Raw genomic sequence first — 19,082 nt, 5'->3', positions numbered from 1 at the left:
ATCACAAAAATCAAGATTAAGCCCCCCCCACACACACATATTGGAGGTATGGTGTGTATTCAAGTGGAATAAAGTATTCATATGTATTCTAGTATTTTAATTATGAAGCAAACTCTGCACGCTTAAGGGTCAAGTGTCATCCCTATGAACATTCTAAAATAGATAGTGAAATGAAAAATACATATATCATTATTCACTTCAATGTCTACATGAAAAAATAATTATGAGCGGAGAGCGCGTCATCCATGCGCAAAGTTGCGGAAGTCTCATTCGATATCCAAGTGGTCGCCATATTGGCTGCATTTACTGTCCAGGATGTCACGCGGACATTCGCCAATGAAACCCTAACTATTGGAGACGAACACGCCCCTTCTGACACGGAAGCTCTTTTTGAAGAAGAGAAGATCACACAACCGTTATCGGGGCAATATTACCCTATTGTTTCAAGCCATATTGAGATTATATGCGATCACGGCCAAACCGCCTCACTGTCCGATAAACTTCCGCAGCGGAGATGAGCCATCACGGCCCGGCGCCGCGACGAGCCACCCTGGTCGGCAAGGTTGCCTTGTCACCTGGGGTGGCTCATTTTCAGCGCCAAGGTGGCTTATCACGGCGCTGAGCCGGGCCGCTTTATGGCGTTGTCGTAGCAGCATTGTTCATAACCGCTGCCGTCCACGAGCCCGACGCAGCAGCCTGTACTGTACGTCACTTCCTGCTTCTTCTCGAAAACAAATACCTCGAGAGGATTTTCATGGCGGGAGTTACAAAAAGCTACATACGTCAAAATCATGTTTTGTGGTAAAAAAAAAACAACACATGGGTCCGTGTCAGATGCCGTTTTTTCATATTACATACTAACATTACACATACTAAAAATCATGCATTTCATGACAGTGGCCCTCCAACAAATGTATTTCCCTCAGGCTTAATACTAACTCTTATTTCTTGTTTACTGGTTTACTCTCAAATAGAGGCATACTGTGATGATCTCATCCGGCTTGACAAATCTCAGGTTCATTGCAATGCATTTTCATTTAACGGTGTAAAACAGGTGCCCTATAATATATACACTTTCATGAACTCTTAATGCATTATAGTGTAGGAATACTTAAAGCAAGGGGGGGTTGCACCACATTCTCAAAAATGGAATCGTTAGGCAGTGATTCAGCGTGAAACCCAAGCTTGCAAGGTACATGCAGCACGATGCACTTTGGAATTCATCAGGAGGACTTACAGTGGGTTGGCAACGACTGAGCAAGACAGGCTGAGCGAGTCGCCCTCTCGCAAGATCCCAGCGGGAGACACGATCCTGACGGTCGGTGCAACTGTGACCAAAAAGCAAGAGAAAAAGAGTGAGAGAGAGAGAGAGAGAGAGAGAGGGGGGGGGAATCCATATTAATCAGAACAAGGTAAACAAAATGTGTCTTGTGGCGTATTTGACATCAGTTTCCAAGGCAACAGACAACATGCAGAGACATTTGTATGATCAACAAACATGATTTAGCATTGACTAAATCAAGTGTTCAGAAATGAAAATAACCAATAGTGTACATAATTACTTCCACTAACAGAACTACAGGAAACTATTCTGCATTGACAAGGACGATAATGCCTAGTTGTGATATATACACACACACACACACACACACACACACAGCTGCGCACACCGAATTAATTATGTTTTTGTCTCAATTTACTGACAAATGAATTTCCTCATGCCAAATTTGGGCCTCTCAAGCTATGATTGTGTTACAAGAAGAGAAACAGTACCGTATTTTCCGCATTATAAGGCGCACCTTCAATGAACGGCCCATTTAAAACTTTTTTTCATATATAAGGCGCACCGGATTAGAAGGCGCATAGAATAGACACTAAAGTAGAGTGAGAGTAGATTAGACGGAGCTGCACTAAAGGGTCAATATTGATCCATATGTAAGGTGCAACGGATTATAAGGCACACTGTCGGCTTTTGAGAAAATTATAAGCTCTTAGGTGCGCCCTATTGTGCGGAAAATACGGTAAATGTACATTCTGCCATCTTCTGGAAGAGCTGTTCATTTTTCTGCCTGTCTCTATATGTCGCTGGCATTGATAGAAGAACAAAGATACTTTATTTGTACAAAATAAATGTAAATATTGTTTTTACAGACCAACTAAGTAAAACTGTGTAATTTCAAAGAAGTGGTTCAGAATCAATGCTCTGCCTGATGCATGTTGCTCGTTGAAGTCATTCTTCACCCGGAAAAGCACTGAAAGTTCCCTCCCACCACCTAGCGTTGAGTGAATTAAACCCCTGCCATTTCAGGAAAATGGCAATGTTTCATGCAATGATCCAATGATATTTTATAAATGAGTTTCTTTGCTTTTCTGGTAAAAAATAAAACAAAAAGGTTGCTTATTGATCGTTCAATATCATCACAAGTCACAAAGTAAACAGTTTGCAAATTGTGTCTCCTGACATCCAACATATGAAATAAATGTCAGGCAACAGATGAAAATTGCTGCGTTGCATTAGAGGGACTCAAAGAGCATATCACAGATATGAAAATACACTCGAATTGACATTTTGCATTTGTGGACACACAGAGAAACTTTTATAATGAGCGTGAGTGGCAGTCACTGGGTCCAAATCCGACCTCGCCAGTGTAGAGTTTGCATGTTCTCCACGTGCCTGCTTGGGTTTTCGCCGGGTATTCCGGTTTCCTCCCACATCACCCCAAAACATGTATGCTCGGGTCTCTGAAGATGCTAAATTGCACGTAGGTGTGAATGTGAGTGAGAATGGGTTGTTGATATGTGCCCTGGAATTGGCCAACCCCGCCTGTCGCTCGAAGATAGCTGGAATAGGCTCCAGCATGCCCGCCACTGTAGTGGGGATAAGCAGGACAGAAATAATTAATAACGACAGTGTCAGATTATTCAAGGCCAATTATTGATTGTCTCAGAGTTTCAACTACAGAGGAAATGGGGTCTGACTGCTCACACCAACGCCAGGACCGGGCGCCTCGACTGGGCCTCAGGCTCCCTGCTTGACAACATTTGTACGTATTTGCTTTTAATGAGAGCGGCTTCAGCACCGCATATCAGTCAGCTCAAATACTGCACAGCTAATAAACAGGCGCCATTGTAACAATGAAAAACGAGGCTTCAACTCGTGACACAAATTACTGCAGGGGCGAAAACGCGACAACGAGCGGCACCGTCGTAGCAATACAAATGGAATAATCTATGTTTTTAAATCATTCAGGCAGAGAAACATAATGATAAAGACTGTTTTTGAGGATAGATAAAGGTGGGTGCATGTAAAGGCTTAAATGGGACAAAAACAGGATCAGTTTGATCATGAGTCAAACACCGGTTCTTCGTTTAAAATGTATTTTTAATATTTTTAAAACCAATTATTTAACCGATTATCCCACTCATCAATGGAGTCATGAAAAAAGTAATAAAAACTGATGTTGCATTATTCAACCAATACAACACAATCCAATAAGAAAAAGTCATTGGGAGATGCAGTTTAATCTTTTTGTAACTATTTTCACATTGTACTTACTGGCCTAGTGTGTGAAGTGTGCATCAGCGAATGAGAGTGCACTTGCCTGTCGAATCAGGTCAGCAGCCATGTTTACTCCAACCGTGAGCTCGTGTGCGCACAAAGTTATCAAACGTTGGCTAAAGAAGCTATATAAATGAGCTCCGGATTTCTTTCTTTTTCTCAATAAAGTGATTGAAAGTGTGCCGTTGGCTGTGTAGCTCCTTGACTACTTGCGGGAGTATTACAAGTGGTGTTGGGCTGTATGTAATGGTTTAATATTGTTCACGTAACCTCATGTGAGTGATAACAGAGGTGCTGTTGGGTAAAGCAATTCTGGTTTGCTGTAGACAGTTGATACAGTATTTTTTTTAGGTGTGAAATATCTATAATTTCATTTTTTTACACACCATCCCCCATTGCGTGAACTTATTACTGCTGTGTGGTACGTGCATTCACTGCAACATTTGTCCGTATGGAATCCGCCAAATCCCTTGCAGTCATTTTGCATCAACATTTATTTTTTTTGTAAGCCCATTATTGGAGTTGGCCTAGAAAAGAATGAGGAAGAATGGAATAAAAAAGGACAACAAGTTCCTTTCTAAGGGAAAAAAGAAATGGCAAAAGGAGGTTAAAAAAAACCTCAATGATGGATGACAGTAGAGTTGTTAGCATGTCTGTCTAACAGTTGTTGACTATATTATTTTCCCCTTTGATATGATCCCTTTACATTATGATTTGTGTCACAGCTCGGTCTGCAATGAACTCCTGTTCGCTGCACTGGCTTTGATTTATTTTTTTATATTACGCCAACAGATGGTGCTATTTTTTTCCAACTCGAAGCAAGCAGTAATATTCTTACGATATCAACGGCACGTACAATTTCATCCCCTATTTCCTGGCTGTGATAAATACAAACCAAATCAGAGTTGGCATAAGAACAGCCCTGATACTTACAGAACACATCAAGGCGGTAGTGTCGGATCCTCTTCTGGTTTCCGAGCGCCGGGTGGAGGGCCTCGCAGCTCAACGCCGCCCCGTTGTCCTTCCTCTCAACGGGTATGCGGATGGTGCTCGATACGCTGATGGTCTTGCCATTGTCCTGCTGCGAGACCACACCTACCGGAATAGAGGTAGATAAATGAGATCAGATCACGAAGGGCAAAAGAAGAAGCAGAGGTGACTGACATGAGTTTTTGATGGCAAGTGGAGGATTACAACAGTGGAGCACTTGTGGACAGAAGATGAAGAAGGAACCGACATTCATATTTTGAGACGATTATAAATGCCAGTTTGCAGATGATAAATCAACAGAAGAAATACAGTGTATGGAGAGAGGATGAGGAGAATAAAAGGTGATACATAAATGAAAGGGCCGCAAACAAAGCCATTGGAAATTTCTAGATGCGTCTGGACAATTACGATTTTGAATTTGTAGACCTAAGTCTGAGAAATAATACTAATACTGAGAAATCGGTGGGTTGAGAAATTGGTGGAAGTTTCCTATTAGTAGTTAGTGGACAAAAAACATCAATTTTTATCTCTGACTTCCATTAACTCAAATTTGTCACTAACAATTGACAGGATTCTTAGTCTGATACTAAGCAAATTTAAAGTTTCAATATTACTTGAGGTTAGGTTAGTTAGGTCAGTGATTTCCAACCTTTGTAGAACCAAGGCACATCTTTTACAATTGAAAAATCCCACGGCACACAAACAAAAGTAAATGTCACCAAAAATTGATCGAGTAATTACTGTATGTACTTCCTGCCAACTAATAGAAGAGTATTTTTTTGTTCTGTGTGTCATTGTGCCTCACTGGCATAAATAGATGAATAAAGATATATTATTTCTTGGAAAAAATTTTTTTAGCAAGTACATAAAATTGGATAACTTCCCACGCCACACCCGAGGAGCGCTCACGGCACACTGTTTGGGAATCACTGAGTTCGGGGACAAGGAAAATCTGTCAACTTGACTTGAATCCTGCTAATCAGAATCCATGCATTTGTTCATTTTCTGAGCTGCTTATGCTCACAAGGGAGTGCTGGGGCCTATCCCAGCTAACTTTGGGTGAGGGGCGGGTACACCCTGAATTGGACCCCAGCCAATCGCAGGGAACATATACACAAACGGCTATTTGCACTCTCCAATGGGCTACTCAGTCTTCAATTTAGCTACCAGCATGTCTTTGAGATGTGACACAACGTTACACAAACTCACACAACACAACATAAAGCATGGTAAAATATAATGCAAGTACTAAGGTCAATCGGAATTTTGATGATATCAATGAGACCTAATATGATCCCAATTTACACTTCAGCCATCCATTAAAGCATTCATGGTGCCTTTGCTGTACCTGGAATCTCTCGGCCATTGCGCATCCACCGCAGTGTGGCGGCGGGCTTGCTTCGCTGCGACACGCAGCTGAGCTCCACGTCGCCGCCCTCCACGGCCTCCTGCTTCACCTCCACCACAGGCGTCTCCGGGGGTACCAGGACGGCCAACGTGGCCACCTGGTGGTGCGTGGCGTCTGTGTAGAGCTGGCAGAAGTAGCCTCCCTCGTCCGAGACGCTGACGTTGGTGAGTGTGATGCGCACGAGCCGCGGCGTGAAAAGCACCATCTGAAAGCGGTCGTCCTTCAAGGCTGGAGGTGGGGAACGAGGACATCATCATTGTTAACATAATTGCCAACACTATTGTTTGTATGATTATTATTATGACATGTTCCTTTTTATAAATATGTGGTATTCCTTTACACTAGCACTACTTCATTATTACTGAAAATGACAATTCAAAGTGCGCAATTGGACTACACAATTTAAAAAGCCCACTGTTTATTATCATGTATTTCTTATATTATGAGTGAGTATGAATATGTTCTTATCAAATAGTCTCGGGATAATAAAAAAGCCAACTGGTTATTCCTTGAAAAGTGTTAGAGCTACTTTTTTGGGTTGCAGGCTTATATTTATAGTATTAGACTTTCTTTTAGACCAATAAAAAATTAAGTGCATTTTACAAAATAATATATATGCATATTTTACTATGAATAATTACTGTACATTTTTAATTCCTCCCTCTAAATCAGGTCATTTGGATTTCTTGTTTGTTTTGTGCACTATATTCAAATTAAGATGTTACAAAGGAACATAATTATCATCTTTGACGATCCAAAAGATTTTGATGAACAAAAACGCGGAGCCATTTTTGATCCAGTGTGTTGACTCCATTCTGTGCATCTTTTTCCATATTCTCAGCGAAATTCTTCCTTTACCTCTCAACAAAGTTTTGTATTGATGTGAAAAGTTGGGTGAGAAGTTTGTAGTCAGCCCATTTATGAGAACTGACTGCGCAAAACGTTTTCATTCATCCTTTTTCAAAGACTGCCTAATTAGCATCTCCCTTTCGTATTGTTCGTCTCGAATCAATATTTTGTTTTTGCGTGTGTGAAGGATTGGGCAACTTTTTGAGGAGAATAAACACCTTTACAAAGAGAAATGGTTAAATGCTGCCATTGAATGCAGCACAATAGCTGATGGGTGAAAGATGAGACAGTAACAAAAGAAGATTAGAGACGGCGAATATGCAACAATTTTCCTTTTGTTAGCCGAGTTGATGAGAAAGGCTGCTAACAAAGGGTACCAACAATGCGGCACTGGCTCGATGTTTATAGATTCATGTAAATACCTTGGGGAATAACTCGATATTGACACCTCTATTTTGCCGCCCTCCCTTTGTTTCGGCTTTGTCGCCCAAAGGGACAGCGTCAACTGAAGTACCGCCGGCAAGCCTTCTCGCAGGCTCACTCGTCACAACACCGTGATGTTTTTTTTTTTTTTTCTGTATGTGGGAGAGGCTAGCGGAGGAAGACAGCGCAAGCAAAATAAACGAATAAAGCTGTGTAATGTGGCAGGCAAAGTAATACAGAAATGGAGGAAAAAAAGAGGTTGAGAGGATGGCTGTGTTAGGCCCATTTACAATAAGCAGTAGAGTTCACTAAGGTATGCGCTTCCATTGTCAGAAGTTATCAGAATGTTCTGGAAAGGTCCTAACCACAAAAGACACATTAAAAGGTTAATTGTCCCCTGTTGTAGCGCACTTAACTCATCCGTTCCACAGCACATTAACCTGTCCCATCGCTTAATGACATGACTGGATTACTGTAACGTTGCGGCGGAAAATAATGATAGATAGATAGATAGATAGATAGATAGATAGATAGATAGATAGATAGATAGATAGATAGATAGATAGATAGATAGATAGATAGATAGATAGATAGATAGATAGATAGATAGATAGATAGATAGATAGATAGATAGATAGATAGATAGATAGATAGATAACGGAATTGTAAACTTCTGACAAAAAAAATAAACACACTCAGGAAATGTAATACATAAGGACGTGTAATAACGTGTATCAAAATAATCTAATGTAAAATTTGTCTAACTCACCAATGCAAGTGATTATGAATCATCAAATTTGTTTCTGTAAGGCAAAGTTGCAGTGTATCTTTTATAAGTAGCAAAAGTCACGTAACATAATGAGGCCCCAAAGCTCAGTGGTTAGAGCATTGGTTTGGTAAACCAGGGGTTGTGAGTTCCTATCTCACCGGGGCCTCTACTCCCCAAGAGGGGTTGCATGCGTTCATCTGTGATGTTATGCTGTGGTGATCCCTAACAGGACAAGCCGAAAGAAACTTACTTACTTCTAGTCACATAACATAATGTAACGTAACACAAGGCAACATAAAGTCAATGAGAAGACAATTTAAGTTAGCGCAATTTAAGATAAAGTATCGAAACGTAAGGCAATTCAATGTAAGGTAATGCAAAGTAATACGAAATACCATTATGTAAAATAACATTGCACACAATAACGTAGCGTTACCCAACATTTATGATACGACGCCGCATTATTGTCACTTTTGCACACACATTTGCTGGCTTATTTCGAATCGTTATACTTGGTACGCTTGATGCAAGGTGAGAGTTGATTTTCACTCGTGGCAAAAGTAATGCGATGTAGTATAACATCAAAAGGTAACACTATTATTTGGAGTAATTTTTTTCACCATTATGTGAGGTGACAATTGTCATTGATCAGTGGCTGAGGTAACAAATGTACACAACAACACAACATACAAACAATGTACATAAGGTGACATGCTGTGAGACAGCATTGCTGTGACTTTCCGAGATATTATACCAGTTTTTATGTTCAGGTGTCAACCGTACTACAATGTGGGTGAAGGAATTCCTTGACGACTTTTTTTTCGATCGAGTAATTTTCACTTACACAATGGTAACTCGATAGGAAGAACAAAAAAAAAGCATGTGCTCTCCTATAAAACTCATTAGCCTTATGCCAAGAAGAAACAAACCAAATGCGGGACAGCCCAATTAATGTAGCGGATACAGCTTTCGGCATCCTGCCTACGGACCTCACAGTGGAGTCAGATTAGGGGTTAACATTTTCGTATAGCACGGAGGACTTAACTTGACGGCAGTTGTTAGAGAACAGCCTCCGTTTCTAAACTAAATGGCAGCTAAATGTCACACCGCCTCCCAAGTGCCAGTTCGTCTTTATGGTCCGCCCCTATTTGCATGCCGAGCAGCATCCATTTGGTCAGCTCCACCACTCTGTGTCAGCTACTGGCCCTCCTTTCTCATAAAAAAATAAAAATACATAAAAAATAAAAAAAACCCTGTCATGGCCACTGGCTGGTGCTCGCTTGTAAAGTATGAAGTCTAATTTAATGGTCTTATTTGGACAGTTAAACACGCTTTGAGAGCTGTGTGGTGGTGCAGCAGATGGACGGATGGAAGAGATCTACAGCGAGTGACTGACTCGGACAGATGCCGTTCACGTTGCCAACAGACTTCCCCTACGGGACTCGTACATGCTCATGCTAAACCCAAATACCTGGATCACCTTCCCTCCATCACTCCCTCGTTATCTGTTCCCTCGCCTCACCTTTGCTAACCTTACGTTCGCTTCCCGAGTCCTTTATGACACTTCCTCGTTCTGATTAGGCTCCATCCTCCATGCGCCTCCCCGACAATGGGTATGCAGCTCAACTATCTATAAACACTTCGTGCGACGCTATCACAAGGATGAGTGGTGAAGTTGATGTTGTCGCCCAAATCAGCAGCTTTACCTCCTCAATTTGGAACAAATAAGTGGATGTCGTAGCACATGAGTGGCATGCTCACTATTAAATAGTCAAAGCTGCTCTTCCAACACGTGTAATCGCTCACGATTACTGGAGGCGAGAAATGTCCATTTAAGCCCTCTTCATCATAGGGTTTAACGTCTGACATTCATGTTCTTCTGTGGAGAGTCTTCACGATTAATTCACTTAACCGTCGTATTACCGGCGAAGGGGCCCATCTACTTAGATGAACGAACGCACTACAAGCACTTGAAAAAAAAAGAAAATAAAAGAGAGAGTGCAAGAGAGTGAGAGGATGAGTAACCAAGCAGATTCAACGGTGATGAAATGTAATTAATCAAAAACAAAATGTATTTTTAATGCTAACAACTTCTTACTTAAGTTTCACGTCTTCTTCTTTTCATTTCGGCTTGTCCCGTTAGGGGTCGCCACAGCGTGTCATCTTTTTCCATCTTAGCCCATCTTCTGAATCTTCCTCTCAAATCCCAACTGACATCATGTCTTCCCTCACCACATCCATCAACCAACCTTCTCTTTGGGTCTTCCTCTCGCTCTTTTGCCTGGGAGCTCCATCCTCAGCATCCTTCTACCAATATACTCACTCTCTCGCCTCTGAACACGTCCAAACCATCGAAGTCTGCTCTCTCGAACCTCGTCTCCAAAACATCCAACTTTGGGTGTCCTTCTAATGATCTCATTTCTAACCCTATCCAACCTGCTCACTCCGAGCGAGAACCTCAACATCTTCATTTCGGCTACCTCGAGTTCTGCTTCCTGTTGTTTCTCCAGTGCCACCGTCTCTAATCTGTACATCATGGGGGCCTCACCACTGTTTTATAAACTTTGCCCTTCATCCTAGAGGAGACTCTTCTGTCACATCTACTTAAGTTTCCTGTATATACCCATAACCCCAACCACTTGAAAATGATGACAAATGATATTCGTTTCATATCAAGTTCCTCATGTCATCAGCATACGTTGTAAGTTTTGCATAAGTAATTACTATTTGTGCACAGGCAGAGTGATGTATCTCGAAAATATTCCAGATTTCATTCAATACGACACAACGCAATACAATGTAACGATAATTTTGTGCAATTTTCACACGTCAATGTTACAGTAAATGACACGCAAGCAGTCCATGGTCCTGCCTGCCTCTTGCATAAAGTCAGATAAGGTGGGCTTACTGCTCACCCGCAAGCCTAATGAGGAAAAGCAATCTCGAACACAGAGAGAAGAATACTTTTGCTGTCATAAAAAAAAAAAAAAAACGCAATGTAAGTAACGTAACGTACCACAGACATAAGACCTTACAGCTGTTACTAATCCTTTTTGTAGTCGTGGTAATTCAGTCCAATTTAACATGAAACCACGCATTGCTGTTGCTTTCCCTTTTTGGACAATTTAGCAATAATTTAAAGACAATCTACAGAAATTAATTCATCATTTAATGAAATTACTCCTCTATATGAAACATTAAGATATTCAAGGAAGGACTTTCAATATGAAGAAATTTTGTCTGAAACTTGACCTCAAGCCAAAAACACAAATGATTATACAAATGTAGACCATTTGGAGTTGAATGACTATTTTAATAAAAGCAATATCTAAAATTTCATCTAACGCTACATGGCCTTGAGTTTTCATCATTTTCTCTGTCATAGTCAAAAGGGGGGGAAAAAAAAGAAAAAAAAGAAGTGATTAAAGTGTCAAAAGTGATGTTTACCTAACCCAAGGCTCTTGACTGAATCCAACAGTGGTCTCATAACAATTTCAGCACACCAGCAAGGCTGTGCTCTAATAAAGAGCCACAGCGAGTCCTCCACTCATCATTGGAGGTTAACGTTGCAGGGACTGTCCTTTGGAAAGCAGTCACATAGTTTGGGTGAGAAATAAAACAGTCACCTCAATTAACTCGTTGGTTATCTTTTTAATGAGGAAATGCTCAAATGGGAAAGTGAAGCCATTTGCATCTCGATGTGCACGGAGAGGAGCGCAGAACTACTACAATTGTGAATTGTTAACAGGAAAAACAGGGGGAAAAAAATACAGAAAGAAAATCAGAGGGTGCTGTATTCGGGTAATTGTATTTCTGGGCCAGAAGACACTTCACCTCATACAGGATCAAGGGAAAACAAACTCACAAAACAAAACTGCAGGCTTCTTTACAGTTCATGGAGAACGATGTTAGACATTACTTGACGGCGACATTGCTGGAATTCGCGAGGAGCTAATGGTTCATTTTTTTGTGTCAAAGAATTTGAGTACACCTAACATAAAATAATGTGGCGTACTAGAATGTGACATAACACAGCGTAACATAAAACAATGTAGGGTAACATAACCTGATAGAATGTAAGCCAGTGGAACACAATGGAAGGAATGTGACAATGTGCAAATCCTTTTGCCACAACTTCCTACTAAAAATACTCAGATTGAGAACACGTCAACAGCGACGTATGTGACGCCTTGCTGGAGTCATAAAAAAACGTCTCTATTTCTAGTCACATTACACAACGTCACAAAAGGAACGTTCACATAATCTAGCGTAACATAACACAATGCCATGTAACGCAACTTCACTTAACGCATTTGAATGTAATGCCACATCATTTAACTGCATACTGCGCTTCACATAACACGACTTCAGGTAATGCGACTTCACGTAACGTGGCTTCTCGTAATAAAAATTCATGCAACGAGACCTCGCCTACTGCAACCTTGCATAACGCGAATTTATGATACACGATTTCACGTTACAGGACTTCACATAACACAGCTTCACGTAACTAACTTTGTGTACTACGAGATCACTCAATGGAATGCTCGCTAATGCAACGTCAGGTAACGTAACATCCGATAATGTAACGTCAGGTAAGGCGACCAATACCTTAGCTTTATGTAATGTTACCTGACTGTAACTTGATTTCACATAACTTGAATTCATGCAATGTGACTTGTCCATGCCTGTGTGTGTGAGTTTACTTGTGTGTGTAGATGTTTGTATGAATGTGTCATGAGCCAGGCTGGACCACGGCCAACAGGGGCGTGGCCACTACTCTGGGCGGTGACAGTTGTCACTGCTCATGACTGTTTCACATTGGGACTGTAATTAGACTGTGTATGTGAGTTGGAGCTTTTGTCACTGGCATTGGCCAGTTCGTTGTGCGTTGTGCCCTGAGTTTGTCAGTTAGGAATCTCCACCACTGAAAATAGTGTTGTGTTGAGCTACTCTCGTCACTGTGTTTCTGTGTCACCTCAGGTTGAATAAAACTACACCTAACATCATCTCCTCGTCTTGGGAGTCCTGCATTTGGGTGCAGCCCAGCATCGGAGGTTCGTGACAGAATGTGAATTTGCGATTTCGGGTCATGACCACTGTGTTTGAAAGTATAGTGCTGCGTGACACATTTGCAGATACAGACCACGCGTGCCGTTGAAGAAGAGCGTCTGCCGGCGAGGGTTCTGGATGACCACAATGGATCCGTCATAGTTCTGCAGGCGGCAGGAAATCTGGGCCGTGCCGCCCTCCAACACAGTGACGTTCTCTGCTTGCACTGCCTGACAACATGCTGTTAGGATGGAGAAAAACAGAAGATTAACTTGCCAATTCTTTCTCAATGGAAACTTTCAAGAATGAAAATTTCTGCCTCCTATGTTCAAAAGCTAATCATCAAACAGACCCCAAGCATGAGAGGAAAGTAAAGACGTGGCCAAAGAGAATCAGTTATGTCTTTGGGTTCATAATGTTGATTAGAATTGCAGTAAAAGGTAGGGTGCGCTGCCGAGAAAAGGCATGAGTAATTGAGCCCACCCCCCCAAAAATGTTTAAAACTGCTCATATTAGCAGTTTAATCCATAAATATATGATCCCAAAGCACTTCAATATCATTTCCAAGCCATGTACAACATTACCTTTAAAAATAAGTGTGTGTACACACGTTGAAGACTCTTTTGTAACTTTCACTAACAACCCGGGTTAAACTTAGCTCCTCTCTGTCATCAAAAAATCTTTGTCTCAGTCATCATCACTTCAACATGCTCCCATGCCATCATTTGGCAGCTTTGAGCAATTAGGCGACATTTAAGCACAAAAAGGTATTTGTGAATCATGAACTGCAGATAAGTACTACTATTCATCTTGTCACACAAGCACGTAGAATATGTACATACCAAGCAGCTGTTAGGATGCCAGTTAATTACCAACGTCGAAATTTTTAAGCGACACACACACACGCATGCACCCCCCGACGCACACACACAGTTCCCATGTTTCCAAATAAACTCCAAAGTCCAAATCTATTTAGACCGCGACCCAGCGGAACAGCTCTTTGATGTTGAAAGTCGAGTAACGAGGACACTGATTAATTATGGTTTGATCAGCATGTACTTCACGTTTGTTGTTCAGGCCGCATGGCACCCGACCCCAACGTCAAACCCCCCACCTTCCCAGCCACACCACCACCACTCAGCACAAAGAACGCCAAGTCCTGGACTTCAAAAGATGCACCCAGCAATTCGTTTTCCATTACCCAACTTCCTGATAGTGGTTTTCTCAAAGGCATGATGTCAATGTTGCGCAATGTTCATTATTATTAGTTTGTTGAAATGTTTTTCAATATTTTTTTCCCCAATAAAAACAGAATGTTGCCTTGTCTCAAATTTTGTGAATATTTTTTGCATGTAAAAATGGAGTTGCATGATTTTAATTGGATAATATGGAAATATATTTAGTGGTATTAAATAGTCACAAGGTGACACGGTAACTCCGCTGGAAAGCGTTGGCCTCACAGTTCTGAGGTCCCGGGTTCAACCCCGGACCAGTCTGTGTGGAGTTTGCATGTTCTCCCCGTGCCTGCGTGGGTCTCCTCTGGGCACCCCGGTTTCCTCCCACATCCCAAAACCATGCAACATTAATTGGATAATCTGAATCGATTGTGAGTGCGACTGTTCGTCTCCATCTGCCATCCGATTGGCTGGCAACCAGTTCAGGGTGTACCCTGCTTCCTGCTTCTTGACAGCTGGGATAGGCTACAGCGCACCCGTGACCCTCGTGAGCATAACCAGCTAAGAAAATGGATGGATGGAAATAGACATAAACATTGTCCATGAGCTGTTTATCGGTTTTCTACAAGCAGGCATTTGATCAGATATTGTTTTTTATTATTTATTTCTTTGCATCAGGGAAAACGTCTGGAGTTCTACTTATACAAAAAAAAAAACAATCTGATTCTGATTTGCAAGTGAGCGTGTCCCTACGCACGTAGAGAGCGTACGCCAATGAAGATAGTTTGACACCATTCAACGCCTTCATCCATTTATATCGCTTGTTACACAGTGTACTCTTTAATCCTTTATGAAAAACATGTTTTCACGTGCGCGGGAGACCAAGACAGATATTAAACTCCGACTAAAATAAACGAACAATGAAGACCATCTCGACAGTTGACACTAATTATAGCCATGATGGAGTCCATTCCATCCATCAATTTTGTGATTCATGTCGGGCGGCGTTGCGATCCGCCATCTCTGTTCCAATTATTTTTCTAATGGTGGTTATTACTCATCGACCAGGCACCTTAAAGTTGGGCTACCACTGTTTCGAACAGCCACGCGTCTCTTCTTCCATTAATGACTTGTCACCACTCAGACTGAAGGCTTTGAGTGGAAGCGCAAGTGCACATAATGAAGAATAAAGAGTCCAAAATTAAGGTTGGGGGAAAAAAAACAACCTTATTGGATACGATGCATCTTTTTCTTTCATGAATAGAAAAATAGATTCCTGTGTTATGATGCTGACAAAAATAATAGCTACCATATGAAGAAGCTAACGTAGTTGGTTTAGTTTGCCTCAAGGCAATCAATACAGAACCAAGAGTTGAGATCTTTATGTAAACAATCTAAGATACAAAACAAATTGAAAAAACGTGACAATCAGGGATTCTGGCAAAGTGAGCGGCTATGGATAAATACAGGGCATGAATAATGAAGCAAAAAGGGAAAACAAACCATGTGATTCCAAAGACAGCTCTAAATTGCAAGAGAGGGCACACTTCCTGTTAACGTGAGCTTTCTTCTTTTCATTTCGGCTTGTCCCATGAGGGGTCGCCACAACGTGTCATCTTAGCCTATCTTCAGCATCTTCCTCTCTAACCCCAACTGCCCTCATGTCTTCCCTCACCACATCCATAAACCTTCCACCAATATACTCTCACTCTCTCGCCTATGAACATGTCCAAACCATCGAAGTCTGCTCTCTCGAATCTTATCTCCAAAACATCCAACTTTGGCTGTCCCTCTAATGAGCTCATTTCTAATTTTATCCAACCTGCTCACTCCGAGCGAGAACCTCAACATCTTCATTTCTTCTACCTCCAGTTCTGGTTCCTGTTGTTTCTTCAGTGCCACCGTCTCTAATCCGTACATCATGACCGGCCTCACCACGGTTTTGTAAACTTTGCCCTTCGTCCTAGCAGAGACTCTTCTGTCACAGAACACACCAGACACCTTCCGCCAGCTGTTCCAACCTGCGTGGACCCGTTTCTTCACTTCCTTACCACACTCACCATTGCTCTGGATTGTTGACCCTAAATATTTGAAGTCCTCCACCCTGGCTATCTCTTCTCCCTGTAGCCTCACTCCTCCTACTCCACCTCTCTCATTCACGCACATATATTCTGCTTTACTCCGGGTAATCTTCATTCCTCTCCTTTCCAATGCATGTCTCCATCTTTCTAATTGTTCCTCTGCATGCTCCCTGCTTTCACTGCATATCACAATATCATCTGCGAACATCATGGGCCAAGGGGATTCCAGTCTAACCTCATCTGTCAGCCTATCCATTACCACTGCAAACAGGAAGGGGCTCAGAGCTGATCCCTGATGCAGTCCCACCTCCACTTTAAATTCTTCTGTCACACCTAAGGCACACCTCACCATTGTTCTGCTACCATCATACATATCCTGTACTATTTTAACATACTTCTCTGCCACACCAGACTTACGCATGCAGTACCACAGTTCCTCTCTTGGTACTCTGTCATAGGCTTTCTCTAGATCCACAAAGACACAATGTAACTCCTTCTGACTTTCTCTGTGCTTTTCGATTAGCATCCTCAAGGCAAATAATGCATCTGTGGTACTCTTTCTAGGCATGAAACCATACTGTTACTCGCAGACACTTAGTTCTGTCCTGAGTCTAGCCTCCACTACTCTTTCCCATAACTTCATTCTGTGGCTCATCAACATTATTCCTCTATAGTTCCCACAGCTCTGAATATCCCCTTTGTTCTTAAAAATGGGAACTAGAACACTTTTCCTCCATTCTTCAGCCATCTTTTCGCCCGCTAGTATTCTGTTGAGTAAGTTGGTCAAAAACTCCACAGCCATCTCTCCAAATTGCTTCCATACCTCTACCGGTATGTCATCAGGACCAACTGCCTTTGCATTTTTCATCCTTCCCATCTCTATTCCTCTGTCTGGCCAACCTGTAGAGATACTTTTCTCCTTCTTTCGTTTCCAACCTGGTGTACATGTCTTCATATGCCTCTTGTTGACTCCCTGTATTTTGGGGTTCCACCACCAAGTCTCCTTCGCCCATTTCTTACCAGAAGACACACCAAGTACTCTCCTGCCTGTCTCTCTGATTACCTTGGCTGTCATAGTCCAGTCTTCTGGGAGCTTCTGCTGTCCATCGAGAGCCTGTCTCACCTCTTTCCGAAAGGCCGCACAACATTCTTCCTTTCTCACCTTCCACCACATGGTTCTCTGCTCTACCTTTGTCTTCTTAATCTCCCTACCCACCACCAGAATCATCCTACATACTACCATCCTATGCTGTCGAGTTACACTCTCCCCTACCACTACTTTACAGTCAGTAATCTCCTTCACATTACATCGTCTGCACAAAATATAATCCACCTGCGTGCTTCTACATCCACTCTTGTAGGTCACTATATGTTCCTCCCTCTTCTGGAAATAAGTGTTCACTACAGACATCTCCATCCTTTTTGCAAAGTCCACCACCATCTGTCCCTCAAAGTTGCTTTCCTGGAGGCCGTACTTACCCATCACTTCTTCATCGCCCTTGTTTCCTTTACCAATATGTCCATTACAATCTGCACCAATCACAACTCTCTCGCTGTCTGGCATGCTCAGAACTACTTCATCTAGTTCCTTCCAGAATTTCTCTTTCAACTCTAGGTCACATCCTACCTGTGGGGCATAGCTGCTAACCAAATTATACATAACACCCTCAATTTCAAATTTTAGTCTCATCACTCTATCTGATACTCTTTCCACCTCCAAGACATTCTTAGCCAACTCTTCCTTTAAAATAACCCCTACTCCATTTCACTTCCCATCTACTCCGTGATAGAATAATTTAAACCCTGGTCCCAAACTTCTAGCCTTACTACCTTTCCACCTGCTCTCTTGGATACACAGGACATCAACATTTTTCCTAATCATCATGTCAACCAACTCCTGGGCTTTTCCTGTCATAGTCCCAACATTCAAAGTCCCTTCACTCAGTTATAGGATCTGTGCATTCCTCTTTTTTTTCTGACGACGAATCCAGTTTCCTCCTCTTCCTTGTCTTCGACCCACAGTAGCTGAATTTCCACCAACGCCCTGCAGGTTAGCAGTGCCGGGGGCGGGCGTTGTTAACCGGGTGTCATGATCCTGCCGCTTCAGCCCGGGCGGTGCGGGTGCCCGCGCGGTTGCGCTGATTGGGAGGCACACACCTGCGCCTCATGCGGGCTGATTATCCTGTGTATTTATCTGACCCTGAGGACGACTGGTCCCGGCCAGATCGTTGAGCTTCATGTCCCGTTCGAGTACTCCCATATCCCTGATCGACAACCCGTGTGTACCGACCTTCGCCTGTTCTCCAACCAACCCCCTAAGCCTGACTCCTTTGACACTTCTGCCTGCTTTGATCGTTCTCCTGTGTACCGACTCCTGCCTGCCCGCTCACCTGCTCGCTTCGCCCGACGTCCCAACTACCGCTGCTGGCTGCACCTGACTGCCTGCCCGATCCCCGACCACGAAATAATAAACGTTTCTCCACAAACTACCTTGCGTCTTCCGAGTCCTGCATTTGGGTCCTACTCCCGGTCCGATGGGTCGTGACACCCGGGCCACGACCGATCCGGTATGGGATTCTTTAGATGAACGCTCATATTTGTTTGGCACAGTTTTTACGCCGGATGCCCTTCCTGACGCAACCCTCTGCATTTATCCGGGCTTGGGACCAGCCGACAGATTGCACTGGTTTGTGCCCCCATAGGGCTGCATGTTAACGTGAGCTTTATACCTCCCTAATCACAGACCACAACCAGCCCTTTATAATATAATAATTAT

At 42.5% G+C, this 19,082-nt stretch overlaps 1 protein-coding gene across 4 annotated transcripts in view; it reads right to left on the bottom strand.

The window, feature by feature from the left end:
* Positions 1-19,082, bottom strand: part of cadm4 (cell adhesion molecule 4) — a 248,717-nt gene that overhangs the window by 37,782 nt on the left and 191,853 nt on the right. For 3 of the 4 annotated variants that reach the window (XM_061820825.1, XM_061820824.1, XM_061820827.1), the window contains exons 2-5: positions 13,145-13,291; positions 5,898-6,185; positions 4,493-4,654; positions 1,238-1,328 (exon numbers count right to left, since the gene is read on the bottom strand). In XM_061820825.1, the coding sequence (XP_061676809.1) occupies positions 1,238-1,328; positions 4,493-4,654; positions 5,898-6,185; positions 13,145-13,291 (688 nt within the window). Of the gene's footprint in view, positions 1-1,237; positions 1,329-4,492; positions 4,655-5,897; positions 6,186-7,228; positions 7,356-13,144; positions 13,292-19,082 lie in introns of those variants that run through there. The other variant, XM_061820828.1, reaches the window with a different exon arrangement.

This window comes from Syngnathoides biaculeatus, chromosome 5, assembly GCF_019802595.1.
Source record: "Syngnathoides biaculeatus isolate LvHL_M chromosome 5, ASM1980259v1, whole genome shotgun sequence".
In the NCBI taxonomy this organism is placed as follows: domain Eukaryota; kingdom Metazoa; phylum Chordata; class Actinopteri; order Syngnathiformes; family Syngnathidae; genus Syngnathoides; species Syngnathoides biaculeatus.
This window is presented reverse-complemented; position numbering and strand designations above follow the sequence as displayed.